Source organism: Paraphaeosphaeria sporulosa (assembly GCF_001642045.1).
Source record: "Paraphaeosphaeria sporulosa strain AP3s5-JAC2a unplaced genomic scaffold CC84scaffold_2, whole genome shotgun sequence".
NCBI classification, from domain to species: domain Eukaryota; kingdom Fungi; phylum Ascomycota; class Dothideomycetes; order Pleosporales; family Didymosphaeriaceae; genus Paraphaeosphaeria; species Paraphaeosphaeria sporulosa.
Window position 1 is genome coordinate 3,830,024 of NW_017253361.1, and position 21,969 is coordinate 3,851,992.

The 21,969-nt window shown below is 54.6% G+C and overlaps 7 protein-coding genes and 1 non-coding gene across 8 annotated transcripts; 6 read left to right on the forward strand and 2 right to left on the reverse strand.

Annotated features, from left to right (window-relative positions):
• The first annotated feature begins 191 nt into the window (after nucleotides 1-191).
• CC84DRAFT_1161531 (Annexin) lies at nucleotides 192-2,855 on the forward strand. The gene is made up of 3 exons (XM_018177764.1): nucleotides 192-540; nucleotides 624-2,362; nucleotides 2,421-2,855. The coding sequence occupies exons 1-3, from the start codon at nucleotides 456-458 to the stop codon at nucleotides 2,766-2,768; spliced, it is 2,172 nt and encodes a 723-aa protein (XP_018041000.1). The 5' UTR covers nucleotides 192-455; the 3' UTR covers nucleotides 2,769-2,855.
• An 851-nt stretch (nucleotides 2,856-3,706) lies between these two features.
• CC84DRAFT_1256432 (uncharacterized protein) lies at nucleotides 3,707-6,757 on the forward strand. Its single transcript, XM_018184624.1, has 3 exons — nucleotides 3,707-4,459; nucleotides 4,574-4,941; nucleotides 5,076-6,757. Exons 1-3 carry the CDS (start codon nucleotides 3,810-3,812, stop codon nucleotides 6,653-6,655), a joined length of 2,598 nt encoding a protein of 865 aa, XP_018041001.1. The 5' UTR covers nucleotides 3,707-3,809; the 3' UTR covers nucleotides 6,656-6,757.
• Nucleotides 6,758-7,667: 910 nt separating this feature from the next.
• CC84DRAFT_1113085 (uncharacterized protein) lies at nucleotides 7,668-9,801 on the reverse strand. Its single transcript, XM_018175341.1, has 4 exons — nucleotides 9,378-9,801; nucleotides 9,159-9,331; nucleotides 8,795-9,112; nucleotides 7,668-8,739 (listed from the first exon to the last, which is right to left on the reverse strand). The coding sequence occupies exons 1-4, from the start codon at nucleotides 9,531-9,533 to the stop codon at nucleotides 8,109-8,111; spliced, it is 1,278 nt and encodes a 425-aa protein (XP_018041002.1). The 5' UTR covers nucleotides 9,534-9,801; the 3' UTR covers nucleotides 7,668-8,108.
• A 1,145-nt stretch (nucleotides 9,802-10,946) lies between these two features.
• Nucleotides 10,947-11,048, forward strand: CC84DRAFT_t20. Its single transcript has one exon. It is a non-coding gene; the product is annotated as a tRNA-Ala (tRNA).
• A 2,559-nt stretch (nucleotides 11,049-13,607) lies between these two features.
• On the forward strand, nucleotides 13,608-14,763 carry CC84DRAFT_1161535 (glutathione-dependent formaldehyde-activating). Its single transcript, XM_018177765.1, has one exon. It carries the CDS (start codon nucleotides 13,986-13,988, stop codon nucleotides 14,523-14,525), a length of 540 nt encoding a protein of 179 aa, XP_018041003.1. The 5' UTR covers nucleotides 13,608-13,985; the 3' UTR covers nucleotides 14,526-14,763.
• Nucleotides 14,764-15,021: 258 nt separating this feature from the next.
• On the forward strand, nucleotides 15,022-15,672 carry CC84DRAFT_1184603 (Molybdopterin biosynthesis MoaE; the record flags this gene model as incomplete). The annotated part of the gene is made up of 2 exons (XM_018180760.1): nucleotides 15,022-15,256; nucleotides 15,377-15,672. The coding sequence occupies 2 exons, from the start codon at nucleotides 15,022-15,024 to the stop codon at nucleotides 15,670-15,672; spliced, it is 531 nt and encodes a 176-aa protein (XP_018041004.1).
• A 1,003-nt stretch (nucleotides 15,673-16,675) lies between these two features.
• Nucleotides 16,676-17,185, reverse strand: CC84DRAFT_1184604 (uncharacterized protein; the record flags this gene model as incomplete). Its single annotated transcript, XM_018180761.1, has 1 exon — nucleotides 16,676-17,185. The coding sequence occupies one exon, from the start codon at nucleotides 17,183-17,185 to the stop codon at nucleotides 16,676-16,678; it is 510 nt and encodes a 169-aa protein (XP_018041005.1).
• Nucleotides 17,186-18,567: 1,382 nt separating this feature from the next.
• Nucleotides 18,568-19,625, forward strand: CC84DRAFT_491196 (uncharacterized protein). The gene is made up of 4 exons (XM_018186493.1): nucleotides 18,568-18,942; nucleotides 18,995-19,140; nucleotides 19,186-19,301; nucleotides 19,356-19,625. Exons 1-4 carry the CDS (start codon nucleotides 18,819-18,821, stop codon nucleotides 19,525-19,527), a joined length of 558 nt encoding a protein of 185 aa, XP_018041006.1. The 5' UTR covers nucleotides 18,568-18,818; the 3' UTR covers nucleotides 19,528-19,625.
• The last annotated feature ends 2,344 nt before the right edge of the window (nucleotides 19,626-21,969 follow it).

Here is a 21,969-nt window from a genome sequence, read left to right on the forward strand (position 1 = left end):
ACGAGATCTAGCCTTGCGGGCCATCGTACTTGAGGCTTGTTTTCCTTGCGATCAAGTCGCTCAAGAAGTACGAGCATTGTCCTGATCAGATGTGGCCCCCACCAGCTTCCCCGGGCCCACAATGCACGGCCAATGGGGATCGGATGAGAAGCGCGAAACGAGGCTCCCCGCCTTCGCATTTTCAGCCGCAGCTTCGTTCCTGGCCACTGACCTCGTGCCAATCGCGCATGCGTCTGGAGCTTTCAACTGAGTCCCGATTGTCTCTCTGAAGTGAGGTCTTTGCTGAGCGTCCTACGCTCCTCTTCCGGCATTATTGCAAGTTCACGGGCCCGTCCGATTTACCGCCATGTCGCTTCGACCGGACGACCGCAAAGGACGCTCGCGTTCAAAATCCCCAGGAAGACGCGATCGGTCACAGAGCAATGCGCGAGCACCGTCGCCTGGTCCAGGGTATTATGGGGGCCACTCAGCTGAGCATGGGGGAGCTGCAGCCCCGCAGCAGTATGATTATGAGCTTAGGCAGCCAGGTCAGCTATACGAGTGAGCTCCCCCAAACATTTTGCCTCTGTCGCGACCCCAAAAAAGAAGCAAAGAGAGCTATCTGGACACTCAAGACTGAAACATGGCTGCTAGACCGACGGGTAGCGAGCCCATCACCATGGGCGGATATGCAGATCTGCCACCCGAACAGCGGCCCGGCTACCACGCGGCCTCACCCAGAGGAGATCCTCGATCGCCCAGCGGGCCGAATGTCTCGTACTCGCAGCAGGGACACGTCCAGTATTCGACGGGACAATACAACTACAGCGCAGCACCTGCGAGTGTGAGCCAGGCTGGACCTGTGCGGGCGCCGTCGCAGCAGGGCGGCTTCCAGTATGCATCGGCACCGCAGAATATAACATTCACAGCGAAGCCGGTAGTGCCTACGAACCCTCCTCCGCCAGTAAGACACACGTCCCAAGCCGCGAGTCCACCATACCCTGGGCAGTACGCGATGCCGCAAGCACCCCATCCGAGTTCCGCAGCACAGCAACAAGCGTACCCTACTGCTCCTATGCCTCCTCCGCCCATGGGCCGACATTCACCGCAGCCCGGCCACCAGAGATCGGCATCGCACGCTGGGCCTACAACATCATATGGCGGACACCAAGTGGTGGAGATGGTTCCGGGTGGTGCCAAAGCAGGTGGGAGCAAACCCCCACCTTCACCCGGCATGCGACCGCACAGCCTGTCGGTGAGCGGAGGAGCGTCAGGAGGGCTGAACCAGCGCATGGACAGGCTCTCAGTGAGCGGTAACAGGCCAGATATACAAACTATCGTGCCTGGAGGGTTCCCTGGAGGAGGTGGAATGCCTCCCCCTAGTCCTTTACTAGAAGCATACCACGGAACCTACCAGTCGATATCGCCTATGCCGCATGCTATGATGATGGACGATGATTTGGACCATCTGCAACCACTAGACAGCTTGTCCCCACGCGGATCTAGTGCGTCGTTTCACGGGGGCCACCGAAGAACACATTCATCGTCCAAACGCTCCCCGAGCCCTGCGCGAAAATCGAAACACAAGGATAAATTGGCATTGGAGGCATACAAAGCGTATGGGCATGTGGGCGACGACCGAGATCGCAGCCGAGACCACAGTCGCGATCGCAGAGGCGACAAGGAAAAGAGGAAGGTCAAAATTTACGATGCAGAAGAGGACGCGCTCGCGCTTGTGGATGCCCTGGGCCAGCGAACCATCGACGCCGACACCATTATCGACATTCTCCCCGTCCTCTCGCACGACCAGATGCTCGAATTGCGGAACGAGTACAAGCGGCACTGCAAAGTGCAGGGCCGCGGCATCAACATTGCAAAACACATCAAGCTCAAGACGACGGGCAACTTTGGAAAGATTGCATACGTGACTGCGCTGGGCAAGTACGAGAGCGAGGGTTACTGGGCAAATTACTGGTACCAGTCTGGCAACGCGCGGCGCGAACTCCTCATCGAGGCGCTCATGGGGCGGCAAAACCACGAGATCCGCGAGATCAAGGATGCATTCAAGGACAAGCGTTACGGTGACAGCCTTACTAAGTGCATGGACAAGGAGCTCAAAGCGGACAAGTTCAGGAAAGCGGTGCTGATGGCGCTGGAGGGTGAGCGGCAGGAAGAAAGCGACGTGTGGCCGGCCGAATACCGCAACCGCGATGTCGATACGTTGTACCGCGCGCTGAAGGCAAGAGAAGGCGGCGAGTCCGCGATGCTGGGCGTGGTCGTTATGCGGAGCGACAACCACCTGCGGGAGGTGCTACGGACGTACGAGCGCAAGTACCAGGGCAACTTTGCGCGTGATGCGCTGAGGAAGAGCAATAACCTCGTGGTAAGTCAACCTATCAATTCACAAGCAACCAGCTTTCAGCAATACTAACCCCTCCCAGGGCGAAGTCATAGCGCACATCCTCAACGGCGTCATCAACCGCCCGTCCCGCGACGCCATGCTCCTCAACCACGCGTTGACCGACCTCATCGAGCCACCCTCCTCCTCGCACGACGGCCCGCGCGGCTCCTCGTCCAAGGTGTCGTCCACCAGCAAGCACGAGCGGCAGCAGCGCTACGAGCTGCTCATCAGCCGGCTGGTGCGGCTGCACTGGGACCGCATGCATCTGCAGCGTGTGAAGATGGAGTACGACGACAAGTATGGACGGGTCGTGGAGGAGGATATTGAAGAGGCGACAAAGGGGGATTTTAGGGAGTTTTGCATTCAGCTGTGTCAGACGGGGCGGTAGGGGCGTGGGGATTGTGTGAGGTCTGGGTTCTCGAGGATCGCTGGCCTAAGGGAGCCGGGGGAAGTGTTTTATACCCGTAATGTTAACATTTGGCGTTTCCACATGTGCATCCACGTGCTGGTGTAGGTGTGGGTGCGCCCTCGGACATACCGCTGAGGCAGTCTTGCTTTGGAAGCTTGTTCTATGTGCGCAGGGCTCCATGCTGCATACGACCTGAAAATTGAATTTTGGTCGTAGTAGACGGGCTTCAGCTTATTCTTTAAGGTCGGTGTAGCGAGCGCGTGAAGTTGCTGTGTAGACACGCCATGTCGATAGGTGGGCCTCGAAGCCATACACACAAGGGGTCGCGCCGGCTGGTTCAGATGCTATATTGCCGTCTCGTCGAACGTTGAGCTCGGTGTGCCTATGCATATGATGTGGTTATTGTAGGAGGTTATGAGCTATCGGGCTGGGGTTCGCGCCATAGGCGGGGGCACTGCCGGGCCGTTCCTGCAACAGCTCACCCAAACTCATACTTCTCCCCACTCACACCTTTTCCAACAATACGATGTCCAAGACCTTGTCGCGTGTTGTTCTTGCGGTCCCAAGTACCGATCGGCATGGTAGGTTCGGACGCTAGGCAACATGAGGGTCTTCGAGCGGCGTTGTCTCGTATCCGGGTCGCTCAGCCCCGAAGTTCCCACGATACACCATTGGCAATGCCTGGCTTGTGGTATCGTGTAGGCAGCAAACCGGCCGGCTGATGATAAGCTTTTTCTTCGTACATTCGTTCATATCCTGTCACTTGACTGCCACGAACCTAGGTTCCCGACTTTGACACCACCCGCCGTATGTTGAAAGCGGAAGCTGCACAAGCAGCGTCGTTGCCTTCTTTTCCTCAAGGCCTGTAACAACCACCTAAGTACTATAGACTCAGCAAGTGCTACTTCCTCTGACGACTGCCGTCTCTTCGTTTCTGATTACGCTCGTCTCAGCGTTGCTACGTTCGACAAGACAGATTCGTTGGATCTTTCCCTCATATACAACGTGCCCTTGAATTCCATGGAGATCGATACCATGGATAAAATTTCTCCCCCGGATCATGACAATCCCGCTCCCAAGCCATCCCGTCGTCCACTTACCCCGGAAGAGTACGAGACAATTGGCTTTCTCTCTGCCTTCGCCGCTCGCATCGCCCTCTTTGTGTATCTGGGCGTCCAATGCGCATACAGCTGGCGCGCATACATCATCTACAAGATGCTCGGATGGATCCTGCCTTCGCGGCTAAGGAGCGTGCTCATGACGATGTGGTTTTTCTTTCAGATCATGGCGATGCCGGGGACTGCACGCATGACTAAAATTGTTCTCGAGGCGAGGTTTGATGTACTACCATGGAGCACGGCGTTGTGGGAGGTCTTCTGGTTTTTCGTGGGTATCGCGCCGTGGAGCATCGCGGTGTGGATCGTGTACAGCTTTGTGCCCGATCTGGGACTCTTTGGGATGCAGAAAATGGTCATGGAGAGCGTGTATGGCGCGAGTACTTACCTCGTGCCAACCGCGATACTGTTCTTTGTGCTAACCAAGCAGGCGCCCGAGTGGTGGAATAGCATGCTTGAACGGGGCGGTGTGTTGCTGAAGAGCCTTCTTGAACGGTGCATTGGGTTACTGCTGACGACCATGGAGTGGGCCGTCCGGAGTCCGATTTTTGGCGTGTTGGTGAGATTGATATACGCTCGTAACGGTTTTTTGGTCGAGGGGAGGCAACGATGGCAAAGAAGAACTCTCCAAAGCTTGCGTGCGGACCTAGCTACTGACATGCCGTTCAGAGCAGCATACCAGTACGATGCAGTCCAGGAGGGGACCTTCAGACTTCTACGCGTCAAAAGGCCGTGGGATATGACTCCCTTTGAGTGCGAGTTGGTCGCGTTTGATCTTGAAGCCAAGATACCGGAATATACTGCTGTAAGCTATGCTTGGGGCCCGGATCCAGCGAGGCCAAAGGCTCTTGGCGTGAATGGCAGGCGATTGCAAGTCACAGAGAGCGCCTACCAGGTCGTGCATGGCCTTACACCGGAGAAAGGCGAGCGCTATATATGGGTGGACTTCATCTGTATCAACCAGGAAGATGTGATCGAGCGCGCTAACCAGGTCAAGCGTATGAGACTGATCTATGCGAAAGCCAGTCAGGTGACTAGTAAGTTAGTTTGGCACATAGGCCGTTGTTCCTGCCAAGGTCTGGAGAATTCAGACGTTGGCTGCGCTGGGACATCGTTTTCTACCGAACCCCTCTTGTTGTGATCATTTCACTGACATTGCACTGCCACTCAGTCATGCTGAATACTGTCACCCCAGTAGACTACGACGACAGTGATCGTGTTACACACCACCTCAAGAAGCTGAATGCCAACCTTGAGCACTCCACCTGGAAACTCGACGAACAAGTCGCATATTTTCAAAAGGTAGGAACCTATCGAGTATCTGCGGGATGGGAAGCTCTCACACGCCTATTCCAACGTGAATACTGGACTCGCGCATGGATCGTCCAAGAGATAGCTTTGGCACAAAAGATCATCGTCGTCTACGGAGACAACGAACTACCCTGGAAGGAAATAGCCAGCTTCGCGCGGGCTTTCCACAACCCAGACAATAACAGTGCACTAGACGTCATGGGCACCATGTTCGGTGGCGGCTCAGTACCAATATCCTACGTCATGAAAATCCTACAAATCGACAATATGCGAGAGGCATACAGAGCAAACGGCGTCGATATTCTCGACCTCCTTTTCCATGGTTGGCAATTCAACGCCACTGACCCGCGGGATAATATATTTGCTTTCCAAGGGCTAACTCGTGAGGAGATTCCCCCGGGGATACTGCCAAACTACCAACAAAGCGTTTTGGATCTCTTCCTGAATGTGACATATTTCCTAATGGCTCGTAACGATCGCCCGCTTTGGTTTCTCAAGCTGGCTGGGCGAGGCTTCGGCGACCGCTCGATACACTCGCGCTTCTGCAGCTTAGAAGACGAAGAATTGCCCTCGTGGGTGCCGAACTGGAGCGAGCTTGCGATCAGAGCGCAATTTTTCCCAATCGCTCTTCCCCAGTTCGGCCCTAAACTCCTCGACATCGACCCCACGGGGAAAGTCCTATTGCTAGAAGCAATATCATACGACACCATCGTGCACACCACCGTACACCCGATGATGAAAGACGTACCCGCGATGATCGCGCTCGAGCTCAAGGGTGACATGATCAGGCGTTTGGTGGATATCGGGAAAGACTTCAAAGCGCTGCACGAAGCATTTGCGCAATTCGTCCCCGAGCCGTATCCCACGGGGATCCCCAGAGAGGAGGTGCTCTGGCGCGTGCTCCTTGGCGAGACTTCTTCCGACCCAGACTTGGTGGCGTATAATACCCGTTGCTGGGCCCTCCTTGGGAAGCAAGCCGAGTTTCTAGACGTACTCATACCCCATGCGCCTGATCATCTTATCGCACCGACAGAAATGTCCCAGACGCTGGAGGAGGTCAAGAATAGATTGGCAGAGTACATGATGTCGAGCGCGGACGATGAGGCCGTCCGGTTTCACGCGCGGGAGTACGCGAAATTCCTAGGCGAAGACATGTTCAAAGCGAGCACGAGCTTCATGGCGGCTATGGGGCGGCATTCTGCGGGGAGGAAGATCGCATTTACGAGGCGAGGTCATGTGGTGCTTGTCCCGCCGTTAGCGAGGGAGGGAGATGAGGTCGCGTACTTGGTGCACGGGGAGACGTCGTTTGTTCTGAGAGCTATGGGAAGCGAGGGAAGCAGGAAGTTGTACGAGCTAGTTGGGGACAGTTATGTGCATGGCGTTGGATGGGATGACTTCGAGGCTGGGAGAGAGGAACTTAGGCCTATCGCCATTGCTTAATGGAGTGTGGTTCGAGAGTGGCGTGATGATTTCGGTACGCTGTGGTGCCCGGGAAAGCAATGCGCAGACGGACTGTACTCACGCCTTGACGTGGTCCTAGAATTGGCCAGCGAAAATGGTGAGTCGCCCAACTACAACCAACGCGTCCTGCCTCATCTCGTTTGCGTGCGCTTTCGAGGAAATCCTTGAAATGCGGCAATTTGAAGAGAAATCACTAAATCATTTAGTCTCGACGCGCACGTTGAAAAGAGCCGTGGATCCATGACGACAAATGCTTTAGTGGGTCTACCACTTTTGCCTGAAGTGGCTGAGCTCAGAAGCGAACTAGCTAGCCGACAACAAGACGCATTAAATTGAACTCAAGAAATGATACTCCTGGACTCATTTGTCACTTCCATGGCCCTCATGCAAAAGTCTAGGAAAGGTCGAGCTTCTGGCACAATGGATCGGATGTAGCATGCTCAAGAGCAGTGTAGATCATGTTGTGAGCCGATAGGTGCAACGTTCACTTGGGTCCGACACACGCCGGTCTGTGCCTTCAAACGCTCGCCCACTTCTCGCGTATCCCTACGATATTGGCTTGGGCGTGACGACTACAATTCCGCAACGCCACAGCCAGCGCTAGAACGTGCCCTACTTGGGTCTGTGCCGCTCTCTGGAATTTCCCAAGCGAGCTGACCGTCCTCCCGTGTCGGGCGATTGTACCTTGTGGTATAAGGTTTTGAGGTTACGGGATGGCGCGGACTAGAGGTGCTGCTAACAACGTGTCGCATGTATTCTCCTCAAACTACTTTCGCACCTGGTCATTCCTCGGCTGGGTCGCCTTTCACTACCAGTTGTAGGTTCGCTCAACTCCGGAGGACCCTGCGGTAGGTAGTCGTTGAGCCTCAAACTCCTGTCTCGCAGCCTTTGGTGTGACACTCGCTTCTAAAGGGTTCCCAAAACAATTCGCGTCTACCTATGGTATCGTCCGGACCTAGCAGTAGTCGTTGAGCCACAATACCAGTGTCGAAGCTGTGTCATCCGCTGACGTCGGCCTTCAGTAAGTGATCACGAATGGATGGATCTTACACGAAATGACATGTGGAATTATTAAGTTGGGTTCCTGCCCTTCTCGAAGCGGATCGCTTCTATTATAAAGCTATGCAGCTTGCGGTGGTATACAAAGAAACTGGTGACGGCCGTGTGCTCGTTGGTATATCTCGAGTTTGCTTCCCCATTGCTTCAGCATCTCTCGGCCTGCCGTAGTGGCGCCTTGAAAATGACCCAGATCCGCGTCCATCAGACGCAATGCCTCAGCACTCCAATTCATCTCTCGAAATGCTTTTCTGTCCCGTGCCACGCGGGACTGGCATATGGCGACGGCAAAACCGAGTGGGTGGTCATCACCGGCAAAGTGGGTGGGTATAATTGGAAGTAGTGAATGTCGTGCACTGGTTCAGAGCGACCTGGATCACCCCTTATGATCCTGTTGCTCGACATAACTCCTCCTTTCGGCGTCCGTTACGAAGAAACTTCTCTCCACCATGATCTGCATCGACCGCTCGTCCGAGTGAGTCCGTGAAGGGGTAAGATCGTGCTCACTCTTGCTCTCTTTCAACCGCAGGCTCTTCTCACTCTCATTATCGCCGATTGTTTTACTTTCCGGCATCATCTTGGAACTTCGCTTGATCTTCTTCATCTGCGTCTCATACCAGTGTGGTGGCTTCGGAAGTTCCTTGTTGGCGTCATTGATGACAAGGTCGGTGCTGTTGTCGCGAACTGTTCCAGATTCGGCTTCGGCGGAGAGCGTGTATAGGTCGAGGTCTTTGGCTGCAGAGGGGCGTCGCTCCCGGAAGGCATGCGAGCCCGATCGGTTGCCGTAGCCGTACGGAGTAAGGGGCACTGTCGAGCGTTGGGTGGTGAGGCCGAGCTTGGTCAAGATCATTTGGAAGAGAGGGCGGACGGCGGCGAGACTGCCCGCGGTGATAGCTAAGCCTTGCTCGACAGTGGACCAGATTGCGATGTCAGTTGTTTCCCACAAGAAATCTTTCGATCGGAATTGCTTCATATACGGAACGCGGGCGACCACCGCAGCGCTTGCACTAGTAGTCGATTAGCAACGAAGACTATCGATGGACATGAAGTAGGACAACTCACATGCAGCCCATAGCCAGAAGGGGAATCAGCGCAATCTTGGTTCTCTTTTTGAGCTGCAACCCCATGACCAGGAATGCCGGTAGGATCGCGAACGTAAAGTCGGAAATGATGCTGAAGCAGCTGTACAAGTAGCCCAGTGCAATGATGATCTCGATGTTGACGCAGCTTCCGCTTTGCGAGTAGTCGTTCCAGAAGTACGATATAGGGTGGCACTGGAAAAGCGTGACAAAGAAAAACGCTAGGCCTGCCACAACAGATATCATCATGGCCGAGTAGATGATCCAGATATGGATCTTCTTAACGGCAATGCGGAGGATGCTAATCAAATTAGCTTGCGATCTGTCGGCTTGCGGAAGTAACGTACAAAAATCCGATGGACAGTTTTGAGGTGATCATTGAGCAGCAGTAGAAAAGGTAGCAGAACCACCAGCAGTGCCGCCCCTTGGCGTAGTTTTCGACAGTGAGGTGCCACCGATGTCTTCCAGTGCCGTAATGCACACCAAGCATCGAAGAACTACAGTATGCAATGAATGCGACCTATGGCGGTTAGTAACTGCGATATACCAATCGTGCGAGAACTTACTGTAGCCGCAGCCATCAGATAGTCATCCCTGCCGAACGACTTGATCATTCGGGTGCGCACATATACACGCAGACCGTAGGCGATGACTGCCGCGGCGAGAAACGCAATGTCGATGGCGTACAGCTCGGAGCCACGGTTGGGAATTGGAGAAGCCATGATGCTCACTGCCAACGGTTCCTGCCCTCAGGCGCTGGGAAAGGGAGGAGGCTTCTCAAATGCACGAACGAAAGGTACATTAAGAGATCCGAGGGCCAGCCTCTTTGGGGCTGTATGACCGTGTGCTACGAGCCGACTAACACCCTGGTAGACCACATGGGTGTGGGTCCGTACGAACCCTTTCGCAGCTTTCCCCGCCGCAGGGCCAGCCTTTTGTTTCAAGCATGCGCCGACGTTCGCCAACATGTTCCCGGGCGCGATAACTGTGGGGCAACTGCATCTCGCACTGCCGCTTTGGGCTGTCTGATGGTATACAAAGTTGTTTAGCTGTTCCAGGTTCTGACGTGACTCGAACCGCAGGCCGAGCTTCATTGGATCGCATCCTGGCGCACCTAGTCCGTCTGAAGCCGCGGCTCAGATGTGAAGACGCAGAAGCCAGTGCGGCGTCACATCATCCTCGCGGCCACCTCCGCGGACGCGGGTTCGTCAGCGACCTGGCTCGCGCCGCGTCTGCGTCTTCGACGAACAACATGCACTGCGGATCGCTGTCTCCCCTTCGAGCAAGAACGACGATTATCACACGCATGAGGCTTGGCAGGTACCAGGGTACATAATCGGCTGGTGCCTCCGATCCCGGTCGCTGGTTTTCATGCGAATACCGCCCACGAATAATGAGGTATATGATGTGTAGTATGCGATGGTGGGCTGGCAAGAACGACGTATCGTAAGAAGCGGGCGAAAGTTCCGCTGAGACAAGCAGTCGCAGTATTGCGTCCCTCTCCCCCACACCATAGAGTCAGTGCTGGGCCTGCCGTCACACGCTAATGCGGTCTAGAAGATCGACTCAAGGAACATTTTCGCACCAACGGGCAGCGGACGAAACACCTGCAATGGGGACCTGCATTTCTAGCCCTCATCGGCCACGGCAACGGCACTTGCAACACGCATCCTTCCTTTCGACGCCACTCCCTCCAGGGCCCATCAGCCCGGATCTGGTCGGGAGCAATAGAGTTTCCGCCCTGACAAGTGGACTCTCTTCGAAAGAAGTTTCACGGTAGATGTACAAACCAATAAAGTGATGCGCTTGATAGACAGCTGTATACTTGATGCTCACACTACGCATCGTGGCGGGATCTCTACGTCGCAGGTCCCGTGCGCCACTGCCTGCGTGCACTGCGTCCAGCATCAGTTCCTCGACGACGACGTCAGCTCAGGCTCTAGAAACCATCTTGAGTCCGTCGCGGTGGAGACTGTTCGGCAGTTGGTGACTCGCGTTGAGCAAAAGTCTCCGAGTGGATCCCTTCGCCCACAACGGTCATTTTCATGTGGAAAATCATTCTCGTCAGATGTACTCATCACAAATTCTCTGTATATATAATTAAAAAATTTGCTCCGTTCATCAAATCACGATTAGGGCTTGTGGTTTAGTGGTATAATTTTCCCTTAGCACTTTGCGTTCTCTACAGGACAGTGAATGCGTGGGAAAGGTCCTGGGTTCGATTCCCAGCAAGTCCAATCTCTTTTTGCGTCTTCACTGAGCGCCAGAATATATCGTTGCATTCCTTTTGCCAGCCCCGACGGTTCCTGGGGTCGGTGCCTCGTATTGGGCGACACGACGGGATCCAAATAGTACACAAGTACAGAGGTCAACTACCAGAAGCATTCCATCTTGACTCTACACCCCACTACTGCCGTGTCCTTGTATTCATTCTCTTTGGCAGCTTCGCTGTGCCTGTGCAAATCTGTACAGCCGCGTATAGTGACACCATCCACAGAACCTTAACATGTGCAGGGAGCTCCAAGTGTTGGCTACTAAATCGTTGCCTGCGAATAGTACGTAGATGCATGCGCACAGTAAAAGACGGTCGAATTGCCACCCCCATGATAGCTCAATTCACATGTGTTAAGCTTTCACTAGATACATTCCCCTGGTGGGGGTGATAAGGACGTGATTGTTGTGGGAAAATCATACCAACACGCTACCATCCCGAGGTCTCAATGGAAGCATGTGCTTCCATTGATTGGCCCACAACCCTTTCCGAGCATTGCGATTCACGCTGCATTGATGGCTCGATTCAGAGACGTAGCAAGGCGCTTTGAGATCATAATAGCATTGCTATGCACTAACGCTTTGATGGGCTCAATCTTGCGCTGGATCAATGCGTGATCTTGACGAGGACAGAAGCTTTGGAAACCCGCGAAATTCCGATCTGCAGTGGGTAACGTATTGAGTCAGTGTCCAGGAAGCTTTGGACATGTATGTACCTCCGTACCGTCGCAACGTGACATTTGTAGCAACTTCAAACAACAGCATCAAGATGCCATACGAATTGCTTACATGCATGCAATGTGTGGCTCCGACCATTACTTCCAAGGTTAGTGCGAAATGTCGTTGTGAAACGAAACTCTCCGCCCATGAGCTGCCGCGTGGCTGCCCTGGCGTACGCTGTCTCTTCTCCTCCCACGCACGGCCCCACTTGCCTCGTTGGTGCTAGTGAACATTCACACAAGTGGGCCTACTGCTCTGAAAGGTTCAGCTTGCCGTGCCGATTTTCCAAAGGGGCCGTACCGCGCTCCATAAAGGCGGAACGCCTTACAAGTCCAGTGAAGGTCAGGAGCAATGGGTTTTGCTGTCCGCGTTACGCAACGATTCTGACTCGTTTTGATCAGCACTGTCATTCACCACCGGGTATTCAGCGAGTGACATTGACAGCGGGGCGGGGTTCAAGCACTAAGCAGCCAAGGTTTCGAGCACACCAGTTGACCGACCCCACGTGACGCTTGCCCCGGATAGCTCCGTTTCGTTTTCACGTGGCTTAGAAGAGATGCGCGATAGTCATAAGTGTTTCTGGTATTGCTAGGATTCAGGAGACACCGGCCCAGAACTCTGCAAAGCTGATCAACAGATCCGCTGGCGACAATGCAGTAGCTCTGTCGCAAGCGTCAGGCTCGGAAGTGGTAGGTAGACGTGACTTGCATAGCAAGTTAATATTCAAGAGCAAACGAGGAGGTGGAATCTACCATGCCGCACGAGCGGGTCGGTGTCATCGTGCATCCGCAGCCTCAGGAGACTTTCTAGTCGCAGCATCGCCCAAGTCATCAAGTGAGAGGGTCCCTTCATAGGGAGAACGGCTGTGGGTCCACCTCACGTGGGCTTCATGGGCGCTATCAGTACATAGCGTCAAGCGCACTGGCACTGTAAAGGCAACCTAAAGGTCTGTGACAGCTGATCCCCATCTCATGAAATTCTATATCGGAAGCAGGACCTTGTCTTGCTCATCAGGGAGCCGGCTACAGTACTGCCGCAGTTGCGCCGGTTATCTTTGCTGGGTCTGCCCTTCCCTGTACCCCTACTGCTTTACATTACCGTAAGCAGCCAAATTTGTTGGGCGAACTGCTTCGAGCTATTCAATAATTTGTTGACATCGGCGATGTCCTCGCATAGGGTCAGCGCTGCCGCAGGTGCATGGCAAGCGTTTCGCTTGTCGGATGGGCGGACTTGCTTCCAGCGAGGGAAGGTGCTGCCGTTGCGCGGTTTGACCGCCTGCGGAACATAACCGACCACGATGCAAGCGAAAGGCGTAGTTGGGCGATGGCGATAGCTGGCCAAGGTGAGCAGAGTGTTGGTCTGAATGAGCTGAGAGATCGTGATGGTGGACCGATGCCAGCATGCAGGTGACTCGGTACCAAGAACCCAATGGATCGTTCGAGAGCGAAGCTGCTGGTCACTTTAATGCCCGGGATGCAAATCATCGCAGGCTCGTAATTACCCAGGAGAGTATGTGACCTCGGCTATATCTTAAAGTTTGTATACAAACCCTCCCACGACTGCGCCTTGGGAAGACTTTTCTCAGCCAGTGGAAATGCTGATCTCAGCTTACAATCAAAAGATCATCCGGTCGTAGTGTTGCCAGCAACTAGCTTTCTACATCACTACTACTGGTCGCTTTAGGGAACTTGGAGCAATCGCGGAGCCCCCATGCAATCCCAATTCGCTGAGCAATGGGCACAATACGATCGCTTGATTCAAACGGGTTGTTCCCAGTTACTTCTGTGACTTGTTATGCACATCATCACCTGGAATGTTAAAGCTGGGACATCGATTCTAGGCGCGATGGAATGCAGTGAGATGGCAAGCCGGTACGCGATGATCCCAAGGAGCTGAAAATTGTTGAGACCGAAAGGACGACTTCCCAATTGGCGCATTGTGCACATGCTCATGCCGTTTCGAACGTCTCAAAAGCCATTTCACATCCCACTTTCAAAAACCATGGGTTTCAGGTACATCTCGCGAGCTACTTGCGTAAAGGCACATTAGTCAGTCTACACACTAGTCATTGCTGCCTGCTCTCCACGACGCGTACACGATAGGGCGCGTTTTCTCTACATCTTGAAAAGATTGAATTCTCCACGTAGACACGCATCTCTAAAGCACATCCTTCTCTATACGCAATGTCACTCTCCGCCTTCATCCCTTTAACCGGCCGCTGCTCCTGCGCTGCCCTCTCTTACACACTCACCGCCTCACCTCTAATAACCCACATCTGCTACTGCACGTGGTGCCAGCGCGAATCCGGCTCCATCTGCGCCGTCAACAGCATCATCGAATCTTCCAACTTCTCATATCGCCTCGACCCTACCGTCTCGCAGCCCGTCGCACTCATCCCCGGGCCCACGCCCTCAGGCAACGGCCAGACTGTCGCGCGCTGCCCCGTGTGCTTCGACGGGTTATGGAAGTACTACGGCGACGCGAGGTTTGTGACGTATGTTAAAGCGGGGACGCTGGATGAGGAGTGTTTCAAGAGGGTCGCGGGTGGGGAGAGGGTACATATTTACACAAGTACGAAGCCGGAGTGGGTAGATCTGGGGAGGGAGAAGGAGAATGGAGTTGGAGTGTTTGAGGAGTACTATGTGAGGGAGACGGTGTGGGTTCAGGAGGCTTTGGAGAGGAGGGAGAAGATGCTGAAGGCGGTGGAGGGCGTGGGGTCGTAAGATTGGAAGGGCCGAGCAAAGAGATGCTTGCATCGAGATCAAAATGTGCTCACGAATTGCAGTATAGTATGTCTACTCGGCGCTGCGCGCAGTGCTGCGAAAGACGTGAAGAGGATGTAGGCTGGTTGACAGCCAATCAGCTTTTGTGCGCCCCGCGGACATCGCCGGTTTAGTCACCATTAACATATCCTTCGCACCTGATATCACTACCTATTCTTTACATCTCATAATCTTGTGGATATATAGTACAGCCTATCTCTCAAGCATCCTAGCTTTCGTACATCAACTCATCGGTATGAAGCTTCCAGCCCAGTTTTTCTCATGACGCCGCGGGGCGCAGAAGACGGACGGCATGCTGTTCCGCGATGAGTAACTAGGACTCGAAGATGCGCCGAATTATCCTTAAGAAATATCCTAACATAGCCAGTCGCAGCACCTAGTACCACCCGGGTCCTTACAGCGTTGCAAGAACTCTACATTCGAACCACATATCACCATGTCGACGACCGAACCTCCAACCTACAAGCCCGACATACCCAGCGAGCCCGTGACCCAGACGACAGAAAACATCCACATCGAGCTCACGCCGCACGCCTTGGACTCCCTCGCCGCCACCCGCTTCGTCCGGTCCCCATCTGCTGGCGCAACTGTCCTCTTCATCGGCACAACCCGCGACACCTTCAACGACCTCCCTGTCTCCTCTCTAGCTTACACATCCTACGCACCGCTCGGTACGCATGCCCCTTCACTTCCACTTCTGTATGCAATAGGATCCGCTGCTCTCGCTATCAGGAACCTACACGCATCTGCAAAACCACAACCCTTGCAACATAGCTAGCTAACATATCAAGCCCTCTCCACCCTGCATAATATCGCCACCACCCTCCTCGCCAAACATGCCCTCACGCGCATCGCCATCATCCACAAGCTCGGCGAGTGCCCCATCGGAGAGGAAAGCATCGTCATCGCGGTGAGCGCGCCGCATCGGCAGGCAGCATGGCGCGCGGGCGAGGAGGCGCTCGAGGAGACAAAGAAGCGCGCTGAGATCTGGAAGCTGGAGCGGTTTGAGGGCGGCGACGGCGTGTGGAGGGCGAATCGGGATGGGGTTATGGGGGTGAGGGTTGGGGAAGGGGAGGGGGCTGCGTGACGGAGATGACATGGGAAGACGCAGAGAGTGATGAAGCGATGTGATGCAATGTGGGGTGGGGCGGGGCGGAGAGTGAGGTGAGCTGTCATGGCGATGGGGTTTGGTAGGGCAAAGGCGTGGAGTCGGTGAGCTGTGGGACGGGCGGCTGGCATGTTGTGTGCGTCATTCATTGGGGCGAGTCACGTCGACTATGCACTTAGATTGTTCAGAGGCAGATGCGATGGGCTAAGCTAACTTCGATGATAGTTGGGGCGAAGCAGGAACGGCATTATAGCGGAGGATATAGTAGCACAGAAGCATGAGTTGTGCAAAGACTTGTGAAGGATTCGTTCGAGTTCGCCTGTCAGCACGATGCTCTACCAGCTGCTTGGTACAACTCTCCGTCTGACTTTACACTATACATAGCGGGCAAGCTTACTTCTCAACGTTGTGTACCTGACACTGAAGTTTACGGTAGATGCTTTGAAACAACACCTAAGACCTTTACGAGGCGTGATTAAGATTGATCAGGGCCTGACGCCTCTGGCCCTCTTCGCTCAGGTCCCAAGCTCTATCTTTACGACACGGATGAGGCTGAGTCGGGCGGCTGCGGAAGGCGCTGAAGTGCGTGTCACACAAGAGGTTCTCGGCGCATTCGGGTCGATGACACATCAAGGAACCGACTATTGGGCGATCGGTAGCGAATACGCATGACCAGCAGCCAGAAAGCCATGTACCCCTCCAGTAGCCAGACGGCTGGGTAGCTAACTGCACGTGTTGTCAACTGAGCGGATATTGATTCACTCACTTGAGCAAAGGCAAGCGATGATCTGCAAGGTCGAACTTTGTCCATGACGCCAAACGGGCGGAGCTGCAATTCGTGTTCGCAACCGAATGGAGCCTTGGAAGATATCTCCAGCTGAGAAGATACGGGCGTGATGCAACGATACATCAGCGGGATCCTCAGCCTTCTAAATGTACACTAGTATTACAACCGCAGTTTATCGTACATGTCGGATTGTCGTTATCGAGACTTTTCTGGTGTGTCTGAGTTGTTGGTCTCGTCCTCCGTACTGGCCGTTTCCTGCGCGGCTACCAGCAAGTCCATTATGGAGTCAGGTACCGCATCGCCTGGCTGGTATATCGTGTCATAGTTCAGGCGACCCCTGAGTCGTTGCCGTGCTTCCTGGAGGTTTGCTATGTCGAATGCCCACATCGTGCCGCCCAGCCCCATCGTAGCTAAGCTGACACAGTGCATGGTCGCCAGGTTGAGAGCTTGCGCTGCGTCATGCAGCGGGCTGAAGTGCTCGTGCGGGTTGGTGTTCGGGGCATAGAAGGTAGGCTTGACACGGAGGTGGCGTTTGTATACGGCGCGGCGAGTGATGGCCGTGGCAGCGAGAAAACTGGCAGCGCCAAAGGCGAATATGGACAGCTGTCGTAGGGATCGTTCGGACGTGATGGGCGTGCTCTCGTATGCAGGTTCTGGCGGCGGCCGCGGAGGTGCATTGACCGGTGGTGCAGTCGACCGGGTCATGATGCGAGTGATCGGGAGCTTCTGGATAGCTTCCATATGTGCCTGCAGGCGCAATGCAGGTCACAAGTTGTTGCGGGTAGACGATTCGGGCGGGTGCAGCATCAGCTTCCCATGCTCGCAGGCGGGGACGGACGGCACAGCTCAGCGACCGTTGGTGAGTTGGACGCCGGTGAAAACGGGTCCGAATGGTGAAAGCCTGACAAATTGGCGGCCGCAATGCGCGTGAACCGGGACTGCACCTGGCTGCCATATCGCGGCTCTCACAGCTTTTCGGGTGACTAAGCATCCGACGTGTTTCTCCGATCCGCGATCGAAAGTCACGAACCAGTGACGGTGCTTCCTCACCACCGAGCTCCGCACCATATCCATCTGTTCACGTCTGCACTGAATCCACCTCGCCTAGAGGGACCATCGGGCCGTCTGGGCTCTGTTGACTGCTCCAGTCGTCCCGTCTTGTTCTGTGCCAGCGAGAGACATCGTCAGCCCAGCTCACGCCGTGTAACCCCCGCGACACTGTCCATTGGAAGCTCACCTCTTCGCTTGCGGTCTGAACGTGATCTCGACTTCCGACTGCTCCGACGGAGAGTTCCAAGACATTCGACGTGGTGTAAGGCTCCGCGGGCTGCACGCATATGCTCATCGGTTGCTTAGCTGTCTCTCAAAGTAGAAACATCAACTGTGGTACGCCGGCGTGACGCCACGAGCATTCCAGAGCGTGCATCCATTGGCGTCTTTTTATACTCAGGTCTACAACAGCTAACAGGAGCGATGCTCGTGGACCACTTGAGACCGACGGGGAGCAGAAGAGCTCCCCGCAAAGCCCGGCTTCACACTAGCCCTCCGCCTAGGTGTTCCCAAGCTCCTGCAGCACATGTCTTGGGATCATCGAATTCTCCACTTCCTTATGGCTGTAAAGAGTAAGGCGAACAGTTTCTCGCCGCTGCGCGAAGAATCAGCCAATGAAAAAATTGGAGAGCAGTTACAGCGAACCGCCCTCATTCGTCCATCGTTAAACTGTGCCCACGTGACGAACTGTGTCATCGATTCCCGCGAGCTCCACAGGTGGTGATACTGAATTCGATGCGACCCAGCCTTGCGCAGGATCCGCCAATCTCGTTCGGCTGTCACCATCTCCACTCAGTCGCTTAGTCTCCATGCACATACTATTGCTTTTGAGTTACCTCAGTCTTTATCGTGGGCTTAGACAACAAACTATTCCTACACGTATCTCAGAAATAGCCTCATGATGACAGCCTGCGTCAGTTCCCTCCAATAACCAGACGTCTACAACATCGGCTCGGCGCTGTAGAGCTTGGCCGCCCTACCACCAGGCGTAAATCCTGTCACTTAGCTGCAGCATTCTCATGGCCTGATCCCAGCCCACGACAACCTGATCAGCTCTGATCCGTATATGCAGTATACGGTGTGAGTACGAGTGCCACGAGTTTAGGCTGGATGTGGGCCGCTTGGGCGGACAGGGCATCTGGTCGAGGCCAGGATTGACTATAAAGATGTGCACTTCCATCAAGATTAGAAGCAACACAGCAAGAGCATTTTCGCCTCCTCTCCAACACTTTCGCTTCACTTCAAAGCCTACTTCAGTCGCTTCGCAAGCAGCCCTATCACATCCAAAATGCTCTTCTCAAACGCCCTCATCCTCCTCACTTCGGCCTCCCTCGCCGTTGCTTTCCCAGGGGGTGATGGATACAAGACCACCACCAAGCCACCCCCGGTATATGACACCACTTGCTCTGCTGGTAAGTAGCCCAAGCCAAAGTGATCTTTGCTTTCATACTAATTACCCCTCAGTGTACTCCACCAAGTCGGAAGTCTACGACAGCACCAAGTACATCACAAGCACCGCCTATGTGACCAAGCCCTGGACCGAGACCGTCTACGTGACGAAGACGGAGACCTACACCAAGCCCTACACCAGCACCGGTTACGTGACCAAGGTAATAATCACGCAGGCCACCACTGATCCCAACTAACACTCTTAGACCGAGACTGGCTACAAGACCGAGTACAAGACTAAGGTCTACCCAGTCACCTCCTACGTCACCAAGACGGAGAGCTATGTCAAGACCACGACAAACCTCGTGACCAAGCCCACAACGTAAGGATCTCTGCTGCATTACTGGCGATCCGTGAGTTAACTGACGCGCTACAGTTCCGTCGGCGCCGAGACCAAGACCAAGCTCAAGACCAAGACCGACACCAAGGTCTACACCAAGACCAAGTCGGAGCCCACGACCATCACCAAGGTCGTCCCCTGCACCACCAGCAAGGTGATCACCAGCACCAAGTGCTCCACCAAGGGCGGCTACGGCACCGGCTGGTAGATGCCGCGTTGCGAATGAGAATGAAAAGTGCTGCTAGCGCACGCATCTGCTTCATAGTATGTATGGATGATAGAACGACACCATGGCGTGCGGGGTGGTATTGGGAAACCGTGACTGGACAAAGACGCTCCTTAGACTTGTGGAAAAGCCGGACACGCAACGAGCGGTCCTTGGACACGTAGATACATTCGCTCCTTAGATTTCCCCTCCCCCTTCTTCTCCTCTCTGCTTCGCGTCTCGCGGGCACCTTTTACCATTTGAATCTAATATTAACCTGGTCACCAAACCCGTCCTGCGTGCCTGCATGTCTAGTGTCGAGTCTTGTCGTTGTCTCGTGTTCTCCAGCCTTGGCGCGCGGGGACGCGAGTTTGGTACACCAGACGGGATTGCGCTATTGATCGATCTAGGGTGCCAGTCATTCCAGGCGCGCGGGCGCGGCTCAAGCCTTCCGAAGCTCGCGCTGCGCGTGTAGCGTACCGGTGTGGATGGGGGAGGGTCATCGGAGTCGGAGTTTGCGGCATCGAGGCCCGCGTTGGCGCTGTTGGGGAGACATGTTGATCGCCTCTCATCTGATGCATGCCACAAGCGCAAGGGCTTTGCTTTATTGAGGGTGTCTGCGCCCGTGTGTGGCGATATCGGGTTGCACGCTGACGCTGCGAGTGCGCGCCTGTGTAGAGCACTTGTACTGGAGCATCTCTCCGCAATGGGGATATCGATTCATAACATAACTCACCTCGTCACATTCAAGTCAATATCAAACACATCCTCGCTCGGTACTCGTACATCCCTCACCCCGGCATTCACGCACCACAATCCGTGTGTGTTACCATATAAAGGACCGAATAGTTGGACAAGACTGGGGAGTTTGGAAGTGTTCACTCGAGTGGAGCTAGATCATCTGACCTGCTGGTACGCTGCACTGCTCGACTGATTTAATCTTCATCCTGGAGAAACGAGTGTACTAGCCTTGCGAGTCAAGTGTTTCTGGGGAACACGATCAACATAGACGAATTAGTAGTTTGATACCAATAGTGAGATTTTCAACATATGCTGTTGTCAGTGTACGAGGGCTGGGTGTTGATTTTTGCGAGAGCGATTCCTTGGTAGAGTGCTGGCTTCGATTCGATTGGAGTTTAGGACGTCTTCTACTGCGTTTGCTTTACATGTTGTATCGTTTGTTTGGTCGGGATTTTACCTAGGCTTGCTCGAGGGACTTTGATGACGCGACACAACGATCGCATATGTAGAACTTGTCTGCCGAGAGGGGAATGCATGAGATGTGTGTCTATCGAGATGATGCAGTAGTCTGCTGTGGATTCGCCTCGGAAGCGAAGCAAACAACATGCCTTGCAGTAGTAGCTGAGACTTAAGAGGAGAAGTCGAGGCTGACTGGAACATATGGTTCGCACGTGATTCCCCACGTCTCCGCATACACTTACTTAGTAGGCTCCAAATCTGGTATCCGTCGCCAGCACTAGATCTGTAGCCCCAACGGTAGTTTATGCAGCCCATCGCAAGTTCCCACCTCGCCTGCCTCATCCTGGTCCTGATGCAGGAATCGAGAGTTTCTAATGTTGGGACATCTAGCCGCTCCTGACCTCACTTCGCGATGGCCGTTGCTACTAACCGACATCGAAAAACTAAAGGCGGCTGATAGACTTCTGTCGATTGCACCACGGTTACGACCGCTACCTTCTCCGTTCATCCCCAGCCTTATGCTTACCTCCGCGCAACACGACCGCAAATTAGGTGGATCCCTGCCCTTCTGCACCTGCTCCACGCCGCTGGCCTCGCACCGCAGACGCCTCACCCAGGCAGCACCACGACGATAGCAGCTCGCTGAGCAACGCATAGACGAGAGCAGGGACCCGAGTTGAACAGGCACGGCTGCGATCCAGTGCTGCCTTGCGTCGCTATGGGCGTGGTGGCGGCATTGTTGGGAGCTGCACTGCACTGGGGCCTTTGATCGCCGCTAGGATGGGGTGATGTGCAGCTGCAGGACGCCTCCGGGGACTGTTGTGCAGTCTTTGTGCCTTCTTTCCCTGCTAGCTTCGTACCTGTGGTATTCTTGGACAACGAGACGTACGATCAAGTTGCCCTCACGGAGAAGCACTGCGTGCGCAGCGCATGTGCGGATAACGAGCCATGAGACGAGAGGACGAGGTGCGCTCGTTTCCGCCCGCCAAGGGCGCTTCTATTGCTGATTACGGGCGCTGACGGAGAGGTTGCGTTGCGTGAGCGCCGCCGACTGAGACACCTGCATGAGCGGCGCTGGAAGCGGTATCGCGCTGCAGCAGCGTTTTCGTGGGCAAGCGTGCATGTGCGAGGTCGGAATACGGATCCATAGATGTCAGCACGTCACGTTACCTTTGTTGGGAAGAGGCGGATAGTGAAGGGTTGGGTGTTGTTGCTGTGTAAGGAGTGGGTAGGGGGATGCTGCGT